At 43.4% G+C, this 17,606-nt stretch overlaps 1 protein-coding gene across 4 annotated transcripts; it reads right to left on the minus strand.

The window, feature by feature from the left end:
• Window positions 1-3,813: 3,813 nt before the first annotated feature.
• RNF146 (ring finger protein 146) lies at window positions 3,814-15,859 on the minus strand. Of its 4 annotated transcripts, none has more exons than XM_062632358.1 (3): window positions 15,729-15,857; window positions 9,998-10,153; window positions 3,814-5,587 (listed from the first exon to the last, which is right to left on the minus strand). In XM_062632358.1, exon 3 carries the CDS (start codon window positions 5,584-5,586, stop codon window positions 4,528-4,530), a length of 1,059 nt encoding a protein of 352 aa, XP_062488342.1. In that variant the 5' UTR covers window position 5,587; window positions 9,998-10,153; window positions 15,729-15,857; the 3' UTR covers window positions 3,814-4,527. The 4 variants fall into 4 exon arrangements, with proteins under 4 accessions (XP_062488342.1, XP_062488344.1, XP_062488343.1 ...); XM_062632360.1 differs by lacking the exon at window positions 15,729-15,857 and adding an exon at window positions 15,558-15,687; XM_062632359.1 differs by lacking the exon at window positions 15,729-15,857 and adding an exon at window positions 11,186-13,071.
• Between the last annotated feature and the right edge of the window lie 1,747 nt (window positions 15,860-17,606).

A 17,606-nucleotide genomic window follows, 5' to 3' on the forward strand; every position in this document is an offset into this window, starting at 1 on the left:
CTTTGGTAGATGAATCTCAAAATGAAACAGGAAAGCCCCTCTCTGGATTTCTTGTAGGCCCTTTTTAGGTACTGGAAGGCTGCTCTAAGGTCTCCCTGGAGCCATCTCTTCTCCAGCCTGAACAAACCCAACTCAGCCTGTCTTTATAGGAGAGGAACTCCAGTCCTCTGATCATCTTCACAGCCCTCCTCTGGACTCACTTGAGCAGGTCTGCATCCTTCTCATGCTGGGGGACCCAGAACTGAATGTGGTACTGCAGATGAGGTCTCATGAAAGCAGAGTATGACTTCTACAGTGTGGCAGGATTCTGCAGTTAGAGACAGTGAGGTAACTGTACATATGTTTGAGGATCTTGGGGCAGATCAATGAAGGCAATTAGGCCTGGATTGCCTGTTAAGATTCTGCAGCTTTTGAGCAGATGCTGTGCTCTGCTGGGTATGTTTCACTATATGGTTTTCACAGTGGGGAGTGTGTATAGCCTGAAGCAACCAGAAGAAATGCTTGGGAAAGGGATGTGTTTTGAGTTGGCACCTCAGGGAAGGTAAAGCACTTACTCTGCACTGTTGATCCTGTCTGTTTGCCTTCACACCTGGAGCTGTTGCTGGGGGAAGATTTCAAACCTCTCTTCTCCAGAAATAAAGTTCAGTTTTCACTTCCAGGTTAAAGTGACACAAATGGGAATGTGGGGAAGAGAGTAGTGTTATGGTTTGTGCCTCTTCCCCCCCCCAAGCCCTTTTTTATCTAGCAGCTCAGTTGTTAGTCCCCTGTGCAGCTAGATTCTTTCCTGTGTACTCTGAAGCACTTCAAACTCATTACTTCTGAAGTACAGATGTTTTAATATAGTCAGGCAGTACCTGACTGTTTAGTAATGAACTTTTCTGCTTTTCATGAAGTTCCTCAAGACTCTTGAGGGATTCCAGACTGCCAGCACCACTGAACCTTCAGAGCATGTTCCAGTCTGTGCTCATCTGACTTCTTGAAGCAACAGCCCATTGCCGTGGGTCAAAAAAATTGTGCTTTAAAGGGCAATTCCTTGTGTGTTTGCTAGTATCAAATTTGCCTTTACTAATACTGTGATTATGTTTATAAAATGGATGTAAAAATTGCTTAGAACCTGAGCAAGACTCTTGAATTTTTAATTATTCTTCAGAAGCCAGGCTGAAAGGCTCATTATTCCATGCACTGGGTGATACACATTTGAAACTGTAGCAGAAAAATCTGTTTTACTTGCATGTTGTGAATTAGACCTGTGTGCCAGGAAGCGAAATTCAGTATGTACATCTATTGGGACCTCTTTCCGCTTCAATTTGCAGACAGTGAGCTTACTTCTCATTTCAGTAAATCCATTTCCCCAGCCATCCTCTCCAATTTGTATCAAAGTCCAACATTTGCTTCTGAGAACAGGACAAATAATTAACAAGTACTGGGTAAGACACTTTCAGAAAAGTTTCAGAAAAGGCTACAGAAACTCATTTTGTTGGGATCACAAATACACCAAACTTAGCTTCACGAGAGTCTGAAGATAATGACAGGTGTTTGTTTTGATCAAGGATTTTGACAGCAGCCTAATCCTGTATTTTCTGGTTTCTTTTCTGTTTCAAAAGCAAGTACATCCCTTCATACAAAACCCCACCTAAATTACCATGAGTGCTAACTTGAGAGCTACAGACTGAGATGAAACAGAATCCTGTTTTACTAATTTCAATCCAGAATGCTTTATTTCATTAAATACTTTATCATCTTAAAGTGAAAAATACTGTAACCAGCAGCTGATAAGCATTTATTGTCTTCACAGTTGTTAGACTCCAAGCTTCATCTCTTTGTTGCCCTACAGAAATGGCCTAAACCAAACAAGCAGAAAATGCACAAAATAAATTATAAACTTCAAAACTGATACTCCCAGTCTCTAATTAAATGGTGTGCTAGCTTTTGTATTTCCTAAGGGCTAGTCTGCCAGCTCCCTCCTCAGCAAGCTAGGTTTCCTACTACATTGTGAAATGCCTGTCGTGTTCCCTTGCCTCTGTGTACTGTGACAGCCTGAGTGTTTAATGGTGGTGTGGATTCAGCATTGTGTCTTTAAAGGTTGGATACTCTTTTTAAAGGAGACCACTTTTAGCAATATAGATATTTTATCGTATTTGCTGCTGACAGAAAGATACTTGCCAAATGGGCAATCTAGGTAAGCTAGGTGTTCCTGCTGAATGCTCAGTTCACTATGTCATTTTTTTTTACTGTGACACAGGATTCTTGTATTATCTCTTCCGGAAATTAAGAGATGGCATAGATCTTAATTTCCCTTCTCTGTTTTAGTCTGCTCTACCATGCATTTCTCTAGCTATGCTATACAATTTGAAATCCACGCAATGCAGTGTGGCTGTGGCTTAGCTAATATTGACAGAGAACATGTTTCCTGCTGAAGGGAATGGTTTAAATGCAAGATAGGAATTACTGGTTACTACTTTTTTCCTGGCTTGATCTGGGGAGTGCATTTGCCACTCCAATAATTGGCTATTAAGCTCTCACTGGCCTTACTTTAATTTTAGTACTTCACAGCCAGCAGGAGCCAAAAGCAGCATCACGGGTGTTCAGCCAAACAGAGGTCTGCCTCCCTACTTTGGTCAAGAATCTCCAAGAATGATCGCTGATAAAATTATTTGTAGGCTGTTTGGGCTGAGAATCTTAGAATTAAGTGTATAGCAAGTCAAGTTCTTGTATTTTGTTTCTTGCTTTCTTCAACAGCAGATACCCTCAGATCAAGTAAAATGTGTGCATATAACAGAGGTGGCATTACTGAAGGGTTTTGCAGCACAAAGTCAGACTTTGATTAGAGCCACTAACGTATGCTAACTCAAAACAAAGAAATGACAGTAAAAATCTGTGATCGAGAGTATCCATTCCTTGACAAGAAGGAAATCTTCCTTACTTCCACCCTAATCTCCTCTGCACTCCTTTGCTGCCTGACCCACTGATCTTACCTGCAGGCAAAGGACACAAAGTGGAGGGCTGTCACAGCTCTGCCCAAGATCAGACACAGCAGCCATCATTACAGTAAGGAGAACATTTCAGAAGTTTAATTCTACCATTTCTAAAAAACAGCCCTTCTAATTCCCTTCAAATGATTACCTGCCAACAGCAACTTCTGTCTGAAGACATGTAGTACCTATGTATCAGCTACTGTCCCTCTCTATGCAGGGATACATGTACTCAGAATTGCAGATTAATTAGCTTTACTTTAAAGACTGAGTCCAGAATCAGCTGTTTCTCACTTTGAAAAAAAAATGTAAACCAACTGCTATCAACAGAAAAGACAAGCTGTGCTTTTCAATCTTCTCCATACACAGAAGACAGTTTGTTGAAACGCATCTCCTAGATTGCTAATACAAGTACAAAACTACCTTTCCTGCACTGCCCTACTTTTGCTATGAAGAACAGACGAACAGCAACATAGTCCTTAACATCCGTGTTCTTTGTTACAGGTTCAAGTCTGATAACTCATGCTCTTTTACTTCAATGTTTCTGTTGCTGATGTAGGGCTGTGTGTGGTACTTCTACCTGCTGTAGGACTGAAGCGAGCTGATCAGCTTTTCAGATGAGAGAAGAGTGTTAAGCCTGTGTCAGCATTAAGCCTGCAACTCATGATTTTTCAGAAGAAAGACATACAGTGTGGTGTTTGACAGGCACCCAGTCTGGGATGCAAGAACGTGAACATAACATTCAGAGCAAGTCCTCCTTTGTGGCAAACACTGGAAGATGGTTTATGATAATTTCCTTTAAAGTTCTTCCAGTGAAGCTCAATTAAACTGGAGACGTATCTGAGATTGTTACTGATAAAATGTAGTTTTATTAAATTATAAATTCCGTAACAAAAACAAGACAGATCAAGAAAGACCTCAAAAACAAACCTACAAGGACTAGATGGCAAAGCCAATGAAAATGCCATGAAGAGTGTATAGGTAAGAATTTGCAACAAAAGTTAACAGCATTTTTACATTTCCATTGAAGAAAGGTAAATGATTGCTCTTGTCTAGTAAAAACACATTTTTAACTCCAAGCTCACATCTATTTTCTCACATTAAATAAAGCTTCCTGCTCACACCCAACATCCTGCCTGCTCCCACATTGCTTTAATGTTCTTTTCATACATCAATCCATGCAGAAAGTAGTAAGACACTTAATGCAACAGTCAGATAATGAAGACAATTCAAGTTGTACAGTAGATATACATTGGCCAAAAAAGGGATTGAGTATCTCCAAGGGGAAAATGCTACAAAATAAACACAAGACATTTTCAAGAAAACTGGGCATTGCTAAGCAGCTTTCAAACCATTAAAGAGGACAACCCAGTTTCCTACAATTAATAGTCTTCCAGCTGAGACAAGTTAAGAGACTTAAGTTAAACAGGCCAAATCTGTTTCTCCCCTTCACCCCACCTCCCCACCAAACACACTGCTAGGTTTGAGTGCAATGCCAACGTGGACAGAAAATTTACAGATACAGGACTGAGTTTTTAATCGCATGGCTCTAGATTTAAACTTCAGTGACTGTGCACTGTCCATCTGGCCTTCTAGATCTTACACTTGTGTTTGCCACCCCGCCCCCTGCCACTGGTCTATCCGCTCCCAACTGGCTTGCACTTGCATTCAAGTGTCTCTGCTGGACAGAGGACAGGTGCTGCTGAAGGTGGGCAGACACATCCTCACTATCGCTGCTAGCATCCGATTCGGTCTCCTCAACAGAGGTGTCGGGGGCTGGCACCCTACCAGAAGATGACGATTCATGGTCTTCTTCTCCCTCTCCCCTGTGACTCCTTTCAGCCATACTGTCTTCATTTAATTGCAAGTGGGCAAAAGAGTTCTCTAGGGAATTGCTCGCATCAGGTGATGGCGTTGAAGGACTCATCAGTTGACCATCTAGTGATGGCAGGGGCCTAGCAGAAATGGATGCTAGAGGCTGCCCAGCCGCAGCCCCCAGAGTCGGTGTGCTGTCTGCACCATCAGCAGAGCTCTCTCTTGCCAGGTTGACAGTGTTAGCGTCACAGTCCAACCTCAGCCCAGCCACTCCCTTCTTTGGTATATCTATTATGTCCCGTTTTATTTTTCTGCGGCGTCCATGCTCATTTCTCCTATACTGAACCATATTTTCAAGGTCTGCTACGTATAAAAACCCGGCAATTAGCATTTCAGTGCTCTTTTTACCCTTGGAAAAGGCATCTTCCAGCTCTCTGCTGGTACGTTCATCATACTGCCACCAACCATTTCTACCTTCATAGTACCAAGCATATTCTCCATTGCCTCTGCTTGCTGCTTTGAGTTCTTCTGGTGACAATAGGGTTGGCTTGTCAAGAAAATCCTCTGGGATCTCCTGCCGGCAAAGTGCACATCGTTTCCCAAGCCAAGAAGCTCCCTTCACACACAGATAGCAGAAAACATGTTTACAAGGCAGACTTACTGGGTGCACACACGTTTGCAGACAGATAGCACATTCAGGGACTGTCAGGGAAGGTGCTGCATTAGCACACGACTCATTCGTCTTCCTATTTGTGGGAAGCATGTTGATTGAATGATCTATTTCGCCACAGCCAGCCATCCTGAAAAGGATCAAAGATAGATTTCAATCAGTTTACTGTGTCAAACTAAAGTGGTACCTTACGTCACCTTTGACCTCAACACACACAGAATGAGATGCTCACCTTAAATTATCATTTATGAAGCTCAACTAAAAGAAACTGACAGGTTAATATTCTGCTTCCTGAGCTGACAGACTAGAGTACTGGGAACATTTATTTTGCTAATCACCAATCTATCTGTTTAATTTTCAGCATGTTATCATGTCAAATTAGAAGATGAATTTTGGAATTTCCTCTGTTCTTTCTCTTAACTATGATTAATGAACCTTCAGTCAGACAGTTACTTTGGAGCCTCCTCAGGAAATTTAAAGAAGCTTGGTTCTTCCCTCAAGAGATGATCTAGCTGCAAACATGGTGATCATCTGTTTGATTAAGGGATTGCCTGAACAGTACCTCATACTAGGTATGTTTCCACACTAGCAAATATACCCGGCAGCAGCATACAGCTGAAGTATTCCCCCACTCTACCATCCCTCAAACTGAGCTCAGAACAACCACAGGGATGCAGAAAGAACCAGATTTGAAAAATTAGCTGGGTTTTTGTTTTGGTTATTTTTATTTTTATTTGGTTTGGTTTCCTTTTTCCTAAACACCAAGTGAACTCCCTGATATAGCTGACATGCTTGTGAGGTGGGCTGATGCCAGCCTTATGAAGTTTAACCATGCCAAGTGCAAGGTCCTACACCTGGGTTGGAGCAATCCCAGGCACAGCTACAGGTTGGGCAGAGAAGAGATTTAGAGCAGCCCTGTGGAGAAGGACTTGGGGGTGATGGTTGATGAGAAAATGAACATGAGCCAGCTTCAGTGTGCACTCACAGCCCAGAAAGCCAACTGTATCCTGGGCTGCATCAAAAGGAGCGTGACCAGCAGGCCGAAGGAGGTGATCCTGCCCCTCTACTCTGCTCTTGTGAGCCCTCACCTGGAGTATTGTGTGCAGTTCTGGTGTCCTCAACATAAAAAGGACATGGAACTGTTGGAACAAGTCCAGAGGAGGGTCATGAGGATGATCAGGGGACTGGAGCACCTCCTGTATGAAGACAGGCTGAGGAAGTTGGGGCTGTTCATCCTGGAGAAAAGAAGGCTGCATGGAGACCTCATAGCAGCCTTCCAGTATCTGAAGGGGGCCTACAAGGATGCTGGAGAGGGACTCTTCCTTAGGGACTGTAGTGACAGGACAAGGGGTAATGGGTTAAGACTTAAACTGGGGAAGTTTTGATTGGATATAAGGAAGAAGTTCTTTACTGTAAGGGTGGTGAGGCACTGGAATGGGTTGCCCAGGGAGGTTGTCAGTGCTCCATCCCTGGCAGTGTTCAAGGCCAGGCTGGACAGAGCCTTGGGTGAGATGGCTTAGTGTGAGGTGTCCCTGCCTATGGCAGGGGGGTTGGAACTAGATGATCTAAAGGTCCTTTCCAACCCTAACTATTCTATGATTCTGTGAGTATCTCTAAAGGAATTGTAGCCCAGCAGAAGGAGCAGTGTACCACAGAAGATATGCAACCATAATTTGATTGATGTGTGAAGTCGCTGCCCCTACCTTCTCTGCCCATATCATATATCTGTATTAGAGATGATTTTGTAACCAACTGTAAGACAGAAGGGAATGCAAAACTGTCACTTTGGCATTGTGTAGGATTTCAGTAGTTGAAAAATTCTAGTCTAAATATGCAAATGCCTTCTCAACTACATTTTTGCCATGGCAATCTTTCACAGTCTGTTTCATGGTAATTTGCCTTTTATGTTCTTATTTTATTATTTATTAGCAAACCAAACACTAGATGTGAAATGAGGGAGAAAAATGGGCTTTGGGAGATGGAGCCCAAAAAGCTGCCTTTTCTCACTTAAATCCCCAAGGAACTTTGAGGCTGATATTCAGCAAACCAGCCTTTCAACCAAACTTGTCTTTGTTGTACAAGCAGCTAGGAATAGTTAATGCAAAATTATCACAGGTATGAGTGCCAAAAGGGACCTTTTGAGGTAATGCAGACCAGTCTCCAGCTCCACATGGCACTACTACCAAACTAAACAAGATCAGCCACAGCTTTGGCTAGCTGACTTTTTTGAAGCCTGCAAGGATGGAGATACCAAAACTTCCCTGGATGGCCTGTTCTAACGTTACACACATTTCTAGCAGAAAGTGTTACCTCAACAGCAAATGCCTCATTTACTGCAAAAGACTCTGCTGCCATAAACATCTTATGAATACATTAAAAAAAAAAAAATAGCTTCAGTCAGTTTCTGTATTTATTTTTGCAATAATGTATTAAATTCTATTTACTTAAAAAATGTACTTCTGTATGCTGCCTGTTCCCTTCTATCACTATAATTTCCTCTCGTAAGACCAATGCCTCTTTAACCCATTTTTTATCAAATCATTCTTCTAAAAGCTCTACAGCTTAAATATTTTTCCTGAAGTAGCACGTAATTGCATCTACCTCTGTTTCAGTTTCATATCTCAATTTCTTTCTCTGAGATTACAGACAAATCTGGATACTAGATCTTAAATCAGCATGCCAGATACAGACACGCCACTACCTACCACCCAGTAACTGTCTTTTCACTGTACAGTACACATCTATCTGTGAGTTCCATGCTAACAAGGTGGTGAGTAAGTTGCTTTCTGGGAGTCTCACACTTTTAAGGTTATATTTTGCAACAGAATTTTTCACTAAAACTAGGATTTTATAATGAGAAACTTAATAGAAAAAGGGGGGAAGAAAAGCTATTGAGATTTCAGAATATGCCCACAAATACAACCTAACCATATCTCACAAAAGAGCTGAAAGAGAAATCCATGTACTGATCAATTTGTGCTAACCATGGCTGAGGTAAAGGATCTGAATTTTCAAGTGCTCTCATAATGAGATACTACTGTGCGAAAAGGCACAGAAGCAGATTTTTACTGCCATGCCACAGTTTTACAAAAGGCTGCTTTTCCCTGAATTCCCTGAATACACTTCATAAGGTTATCCTTTTCAGATTCAGAAATTAAAACAACCTGTAGATATGTAACTTCTATACAAGTCATGTACCATAATTAAGATTTTGGAGGGGATTAAAATGCACTGCTTGGATTATAAATGCAACACATTTTGACAAACCAAATTCTGATATCATAAACTAACTTATTAGTAAACTAAAAGAAGAGTGAAAGTTCTCACCTGTTTACTGAAAGCACAAAAATGCTAATATTTGAACTGTGCTCAATAGGTCACCCATTAATTTCAGGGTTCTTAATAGATTCCTTTCTAGAGCAAGACAATAATGCAGGGTATGAAAAGAAAGGAGTAAATACCTTATTCTGAATTTCCTATGTGATTTTTAGTGACTGAGGAAAACGTTAGGTGTAAAATGAATACAGCTGGAGGACTAAACCCTTATCTCTGAACAAGTGTTAGCCAGCAACTGAAACTCCTAAAAGATAAGCACAACTGCAGTTGAATGTGCTCAGAATGCAGGACAATTATGTATTTGAGGATTCATATCAACTAAACTGATGCTTAAACACTTTTTGTTTTTAAAGGAAGATCCTAATTAATCCTTTTTTGTTTACCTTTTTAAGTATAAAATGTAGGTCACAGAGTATGTTTACAAGCTGTTTTGAGGATGTACGTGTAGATTTTTACTGAAAGAAGGAAAACCATCTAGGACCAGTACCCTGCTATGTTACGGCTGTGGAAGCACTTTCATTGCAACTGATCACAGAATATTTTTCCTGAAATTAACAATAATCTGTAACAAGGTTTAATCAAAAAAGACTTCATATTAGAACTGTTATGAAACAGTTAAGGTCTGGTTTTTGGAGGGTTGGATTCCTTAAATCACTTCTGGCAAGAGGGAATATTACATTATTGAATAGTGAGGCTAAAAATTAATCAAACTCAAGGACAAGTTCTAAAAATAATTTTATGTGAAGTATTTAAATCTTCAATTTAGGTATAAGTAAGGGAACAATAAGCATCTGAACACTACATTTTAGCGTACATACAGCCAACTGAGAATGAGCGAGGCCACAATCTTACCAGATCCCACCTCTCTATTATCCTTTTGTGGGTGTTTTTTAATTATTAGTATTATTATTTAATATTTTATATAATATTTAATATTAATACTAAATATTTAGTATTTAATTTGTAGCTTAGGGTGCACAGCCTAGAGCACCTTCATCAACACACAAAGCATGGAAGAGGTGATGTATTAAATTATATGAAAAGACCCCAGGCCTTTGAGGACTCTACTGGAAGACAAACTAAATTCCCACAAAACCACCCCAGAACTGAGTAATTTTTCAAACTCAAGTCAAGTTCTAACTGCGATTAAGCAGTCTGCCACGGAGCTGACATGTGTAAGTACATTAACAAGACAACAGCTTACGTTTTCTGAACAATTTTTACTGAAGCATGCTACAAGACTAAAACGTCCTCTCTTCAGATGTCTCCAGCTAGGATGGCAGGTCCTCTTTCCCAACCTGGCTCATTCCTTACTTGTCCAGCCCAACGGTCCGCTACAGTGTTTCAGCTTCTCTGCAAACTAATGGAAAGCAAATAATATCACCGTTACAGTGTTGTACAGAGGTATGAACAAGCAGAATACAATGCCACGGTCCTGTTACAGGGGAGAAATTACTGTGCTTTCATTTACCTGAGGCAGGCTATTTTCAATAAATATATCATCAAATTTCTGTTTTATTTTTTGCAATAATCAGTTTTGGCCCACAGTTTTGATGTCAATTAATTTGATGTCTGACTTGAGCAAATTATCTCTTTCAAAACTATTCCAAAAGGCATATATATTTAACTATAATAAGTTAACAGCTCATTTCCATTAAGTGACCATGGACAGAAAAAGAAAAACAAGACTGAAGTTAGGAACGTATTGTTTATGCAAATTCAAGCTCTAATTAAAGTGACTCATTATGCTCAGCTGTTTTAAACACAATGGCTTCCTAAACCTTTTTATAAAATGATCCATATCATGCTGTCCTAAGGACTATCTAAGTTTGTATCTTGCCTCTTAACAGGGTCTAGTTTCAGATGCTTGAGGAGAAAATAGTGCACTCAAACAGCTGATTTCCCCTAGGTCTTCTCCATATTTCAAGCAGGTTGTAGCTCAGAGCCCTGTGTCCCTGTCCTCTTCCTCAGAGATCTTATGCATTCATTTAATGAATGAACCTCAGAATGTTCAGCATGCTTTTCTTTATAAATCTACATGTGGATGTCATCACACTGGCTGATACACAAGCTCTATGACCTAGATTTGATGATTAACAAGGTAAACAAAAAAAAAAGATTAATTGGGACCTTCCTTTATTTCTTTATAAAGTGCTGGCTGAAGGGCTCCAAGGTCCATTCATGGAATGAATGCATGTGATGATCTCTAAAAAACCACAAAGGACAAGGATGCAACTCAGCCTCCACACCCCTGAGGTAATACACCCCTCTTCAGCCTAGCAGGTAATGTCAGACACAAGACATTTTGTGCATGTTGCCAAACAGAATCTGAGCTAAGTCATTTCACAGACAAGTAATAATCAGTGGAAACCAGTAAGTGCCTAACACATACCTAAATAACTCCACACTAGGGACACAGGCATCTGCAAATTCAGGGACAGAAGGGGGACCATCAAAATTTCACTGCTGCATTCTCATGCCCTAAACAAGAAGGTCTTGACATGTAAAAGCCATGCTTAGTTACAGAAAGTATTTGGGAATCTTCTGTAAAAAGACTGTTGAGCCAAAAAGTTGTATCTTCCTTCTGGGCTGTAGCTTTCAAGATGATTCATAAGCATTCTGAACTATAATTTCCATTTGCTGTAAATTGTTATATATAGGAATGGTGTAAAGCACACCTGAGAACGTCACATCTTAAGATTTCCATCTGCCCCAGGAAAAAAAATTATTTCGGTACAAGTACAATGCAGATCACGCACGTAACAGTCAAGCAAAGTCAAAGAATGATAAGGGCCTGAAAGAACAGGCACCATTTAATATTACAGTATTCTGTGCTTCATCAAATGATCGAAAATTTATCATTAATAACATCAGAGGGAAATGTTCCGATGAATTCCATATAAGACACATTACTCAAATGTTATTTTCTTTAGAGCTGAGCTCCATGTAACATTCTGTGCAGCTATTTATAGCAAAAGCTCCTAAGGAGAAATGCAAAAATTAACAAGCCTATCCACACCTTTCCTCCCCTCATCATTCTAGCAGCTTCCCTTTTCTTCACACATCAATCTGAAACCAAGAGCTGCAATTGCATTAAAATTTCAGCCCTATTAATCCACTTAGATGAGATACTATGTTTCCTATGATCAAAGAGGCAGTTGCAACAAGCTTGATGCTAAGGGCCTGATGTTCAGTCCTTCATCTGAGGAGCTGGCTTTCTGTTACTTCTGTAGGGATCACTTGAAACCTTTTATCTACTACCTCTTCCAATCCACTACCTCTTCCAATCCACCATCAGACCTAGCATGTCATAAGAACAAATGTTATGTGGGGATGGGAGAAAAAGGCTGGTTCTGTTCTGGCAGATTTCTTAGGAAATAAAAATGCATGCACATATTCAAGGTATGTAATTATACCTAGAAGAATCCAATTAGGACATAATTACAGGAGTATGGTAAGGCAACTTTCTAATTGCTGAATAGCTCTTTTCAGGAGCTAGTTCCCAAGCTGACTTCATGAAATGTCACGAATGTAGGTAACCTCTACATTTCATGACATTGTTATTTATTTAACATGCCAGTCTCGCCAATTTTACTAAATGAGCTAAAAGACACAGTTATAAACACACACCCCTTCCTGGACTTTTTCCCTCCTTTAAAGTTAAGTGGGTAAGAGCTATGTTCTATACTTAGCAATTAATTCTCTATGTAGTATGAGGAGTTACGCTACCTGCGGCAACCTGCGAAGATCCCTTCCTTGTGCATACTCACTAAATATGTGCATCCTACCACACATCCATTTTGAAACTTTCATTCAAGATGCAACAGATGAAGAATAATCCCACTGACCACGAGCATGAATTCAAACTGGGCAACATCCCCTCCCAAACTGAGGCTCAGCCAGCATTTAACTGCTCTCTTTGCCCCATGAAAGCCTCTCAGGATGCTTGCTGGGGGAAGTCACCTCTGCTTTTTCCACACAGCTTTTAAGATTTTTGAAGTGTTTAATTAACCCATTGAAGTGGTGGACTCCCTACCAGACCTATCTCCCAGAATGGTTTCAGGTTCTCCTTAAGAAAAATGTCATTTTTACTAGGCCAAGGTGGAATGAAACAGTTGCTTGTCAGTTCAGTCAACTGCACCCACTGGATTCCCTGTAAACTATTGGACTCAACACCATTTTTTCCAGTTACTTCTTTGGAAACAACAACAGCAACAACAAAACATTCCAGAAACCTACATATTTAAGAAGCCAGCTCCGAAATATTGCTGAAGTGTTACCTGCAGTCTTAAGAGAACTTCTCCACAGGTAAAAGCTCCGTTTTTTTAAAAAAAAACAAACAAGCACAAACCATTGGTACACCAGCTTCTAACCAAACCAGAGACTACTATTTCAGTCCTACTTCAAATGACAGATCTTGCACATTTTGCAACTCTGTAATCTCAAACCGCCATCACAAATTCATTCACACACCCCCTCGCAAGTTGGAAACTCAGCAGCTACAGCATTGCTTCAGAAGAATAAAAGCTCTTCTGCGATTAAATACTTTTTACTGGATTTTGCCATCCATTCACCCAAACTCCCCAATTCATAAATCAAGCACTGGGTGGGGGGAAAATGGGAAAGAGGGAAGAGGAGGGGAGAGGGCACAGATGGGAAAAAGAAGCCCAGAATTCTGCAGTTCTGCCCTTCCCTACAAATCACCATGAGCCCAACACCAGGAAGAAAGAAGGTGGCTGGGGTTTATTTTAAAAAGGAAGAATCACTCTCCTGTCTGAAGGTCTGCTACTGTCAGTATAATATCAGATCGTGGTACTGAGTCTACCAGGTATTTTTTACACTGTCTCTGGGCACTGGATAGCACAACAGATAAATAACCTCACTGTTTCCTGCCCTTACTTACTTTTCTGGATGTGTTTCTTAAACTGAGAGCAATTCCTCAGGAACTGCTGGATTGTGATGAGGCTTCAGGTTGCCTGTCACTACTCATTCTTTGCTATTACACGTTAATAAAAGAACAACCCTTTTACGTACATTTGGAACTGAATCACAGAAAATCAAGTAAGTGCAGAACAGTGAATCATTTTGGTATTAAACTGCTACATATTCACTCAAAATGAGGTTCTTCTATGCTACAATTGGAGCACTGAATTTGAATTTTAACCATATATCCTGTTTCAATTTATTTAACAGAACAAACTGTTAGATCACTCAAACAAAACGATATTTTGCAGAAAACAAAGCAGAAATTGATTCGTCTGAAGTTACCGACGCTTTAGAAACAGAAAGTACATGAATGTCTTATATATGCAGACTTGACTAATATACACAGAAGAGAGGAAAAACACATTAAACAAAAAGACTTTTTCCCCACTAATTCCAGTAGTCCACTGTTCAACATCCTTTAAATGCAGCTCCAGCTCTCTAAATAAATGACAATTCAATTCCACCTAAATTGATGCAGTGTATTTTGAAGGAAACAAGACCAGAGCTTTTCCTTTCACTCAGTAAGGACTCAACATTGTAGCAACTGAAACAATAACTATTTTGATTCACTTGGAAAGAAATCCCAGTATTAACTGTGCAAGACTGCGCATCAAGTTCTTGCGGATATGCAACATTTAAGAATTTACTCAAAATGACTAAATCAATATTCAGATTTCACCATGTCTTCAGCACTATTATGGACTGTAATCTGGGGTAGTGCATTTTTAGAGGGGCCTTAGGCGCTATTTTTCGGCAGCCTGCTGTCCAGAGGCAGCACCTAACAAAGCAGCAGGATTCCAGTATTACAAACCTGACAAAAGCAAAGCATTTTAAAGCTCTGCTCCCTACGCCTCCTTGTAATTATACAATGTATACCGGTGGTACTACACCACCAGTAATAAAACCTACATCATTTCTGTTGTGTCTCACAGCACAGAAAAGTTATACAAAGAAAACACCCACACTTTTATTTGGTTTTAACTATTTCAGCATTCTGATTATGCCCTTTGCGTGAAAAACTCGTATTAACTGAAGAGTCTGTAATAATTTTTCAGGGTGGCAGCATGTATCGCACCAGAAGCCAGACGCATTTTCATGTCCCATTTTAACATTCCGAAGGAATGCAATCCGAACGGTCGAGCCGCGACCATCGAGCACAAAGAAACAAAAGCGCTTCCACTCAAAACACCGGTTCCTTGTTTGCACTGTGCTCCTACGACTGTTTGTAGGCATTCGTTCCATCCCAGCCTCACCCCAGCGATCACCCCAGTCACCGGGGCGAGCCAGCTCCAGCAGTGACATTCTGAAAGGCGTGTGACACATCGCGCAGCGCAGAACTACTCAAGGCACTGCTCACCAGTGTAGGAACTAGAGCGCTCGGTGGGGGTTTCTGCCCCGCATCACGACGCCACAGCCGGTGCTCCTGACCTATTTTACGGCCGAGCACAACGGAGCCTGCAAAGCGGGGCCGGGCCCCGAGCGGCACGGGCAGAGGGATGCCGTGTCTCCCAGGCAGAACTGCCGCACGAAGGCGCCGCGGCCCGGCGACAGGGGGGGTTCTGCCGGAAGAACTAGCCCGGTCCCGGCCTGGCGGCGGCAGAGGACCCATACACAAGGGTTCCCAGCGGGCACCGGCGGTGGCCGGCAGCGCCCGTCACGTGATCCCGCGGGCGGGGCGGGGGATGGTGGTGGTGGTGGTTCCACACTCCCCCCTCGCCCCTCCACCAAAACAATACCGGGCACGGCTGCCCGCCGGGCCCCTCAGTCGCGGCGCTCACCGGCCTTTTGTTCTGGGTGACCACCCCAGCTCGCTCCCTCGCCCGCGGACAGCGCCGGCCCCGGGCGGCCGCGGAAGAGGGGCGCTGTTAGAGCAGCCGTTAGCGGCGGCCTCCTCCTCGTCCTCCACCGCCCCCCAGACCGGCCCTGGACGCGCTCGGTGCGGCACTCACCCGCCGCTCAGCCCGCAGCCGCCGCCGCCACCTGCCGCCTCCTCCGGCCCCACCGCCGGGACAGCGGGACGCGCCGACGTCACACGCGGGACGGAGTGGCCGAACGCGCCACTGTGACGCGGCGGAGAGGGAGGGGCGGCAGGAGCGGGGGAAAGGACCGCGCGCGTGCGTGCGTGCGTGCGTGACGCCACTACGTGACACCGTGTTGCCCCGTCCCCGGGGCGGTGCCATGGCGGTGGGGCTTGACCGTTGTTGCTGGGCTAACGGGGACCGGGGCGGCGACGTCGGGGCTGCGGCTCTCCCGGCACCCTGTGGTGAGGCCCCGAGGCGCTTGGGAGCGCCGGGAGGTGGGCACTGCTTGCCCTGCCCGTCCTTCCCGGGACCCCTGCCGAGGTGGAAGTCTCCGTGTGGTGGGTTGTCTCTGGCTGGGCACCGGATCTGTCACTGCCTTGCTCAGCTGGACGGGGGAGAGAAAATACAGCGAAAGGCTCGTGGGTCGAGATAACAACAGGGAGCGATCACTCACCAGTTACCGACACGGGCAGCGCAGACTCGACTCAGGGGAAAAATTAATTTATTACCAGCCAGATCAGAGCAGGATAATGAGAAATAAAACCAAAAATTAAGACACCGTCTCCTCACCCCTCCCTCTTCCAGGGGCCAACTTCACTCCCAAATTCTCCAGCTTCTCAGAAGCACAGGTGGAAGGGAAAGGGGGATTGCAGTCAGTTATCACACGTACCCTCTGCTGCTCCTTCCTCCTCAGTGGGAGGACTCCTTACATTCTTGCCCTGCTCCAGCATGAGGTCTCTCCGCAGCAGACGGTTTTCCACCAACTTCTCCAACGTGAGTCTTTCCCGTGGACTGCAGTTCTTCATGCACTGAATTCCTCCAGTATGGGTACCTTCTATGGGTGCAGTCCTTCAACAACAGCCTGCTCCAGTGTGGGTCCCTTGTGGAATCACAAGTCCTGCAGCAGACCTGCTCCAGCGCGAGCTTCCCACAGGGTCACAGCCTCCTTCAGGCATCACCCTGCTCTGACGTGGGGTCCTACATGGGCTGCAGGTGAAAATCCGCTCTGCTGTGGACCTCTGTGGGCTGCAGGGGAACAGCCTGCCGCACCATGGTCTGTACCATGGTCTGTAGAGAAACCTCTGCTCTACTGCATGGAGCAACCCATGCCCTCCTTGCACACTGACCCTGGGGTCTGCAGAGGTGTTTCACATGTTCTCACTTTTCTGTCCAGCTGCAGTTCTGCAGGGTTTATTTTCCCTTTTTTTTTTCTTAATTGTGTTATGCCAGAGGTGCTGAGTTGGTCTTGGTCTTGGCCACCGGCAGGTCTGTGTTGGAGCTGGCTGGCATTGGCTCCATCAGACACGTGGGAAACTTCTAGCAGCTTCTCACAAAAGCCACCCTATAGCCTGCCTGTTACCAGCACCTGGCCACACAAACCCCATGCACCCCTCCAGTAAGAAAAATCGTGGAAGTGGTGGGATCCCCAGTGTGTATATTTCCTGGAGCCTTCTGCCCAGAAGGTAGAGAGGCAAGCTTCCTTGGGGTTCATCTTTCAAGTGTCAAGGTATTGATGATCCAGGCTGGTGACAGCACTGCAGGAAAATGAACTAGCACAGCTCCATTACGCAAGATTAACTTGAAGACAGATTGCATCTGTCCCCGCTGATGAGGACAGGGAGTAGGTAGAGCAGGAGGCATGAAGGGTTGGTGGCTTTTCCCCCAAGCACATTCTGCAGCTCATTTGCCTGAAGATTTTAATGTCTTAGCAGCTGGGCAAAGTCACTGCTCCAACTTAACCAGGTCAGTGACTTGTGTTGCTGTGCACTGCCCAGCTGTGGTGGCTGGTGAGGCTCTGGCTGGTTT

Source organism: Pezoporus occidentalis, unplaced genomic scaffold (genome assembly GCF_034315485.1).
Source record: "Pezoporus occidentalis ecotype Australia unplaced genomic scaffold, CSIRO_AGI_Poc_V1 ctg39, whole genome shotgun sequence".
Classification (NCBI taxonomy): Eukaryota; Metazoa; Chordata; class Aves; order Psittaciformes; family Psittacidae; genus Pezoporus; species Pezoporus occidentalis.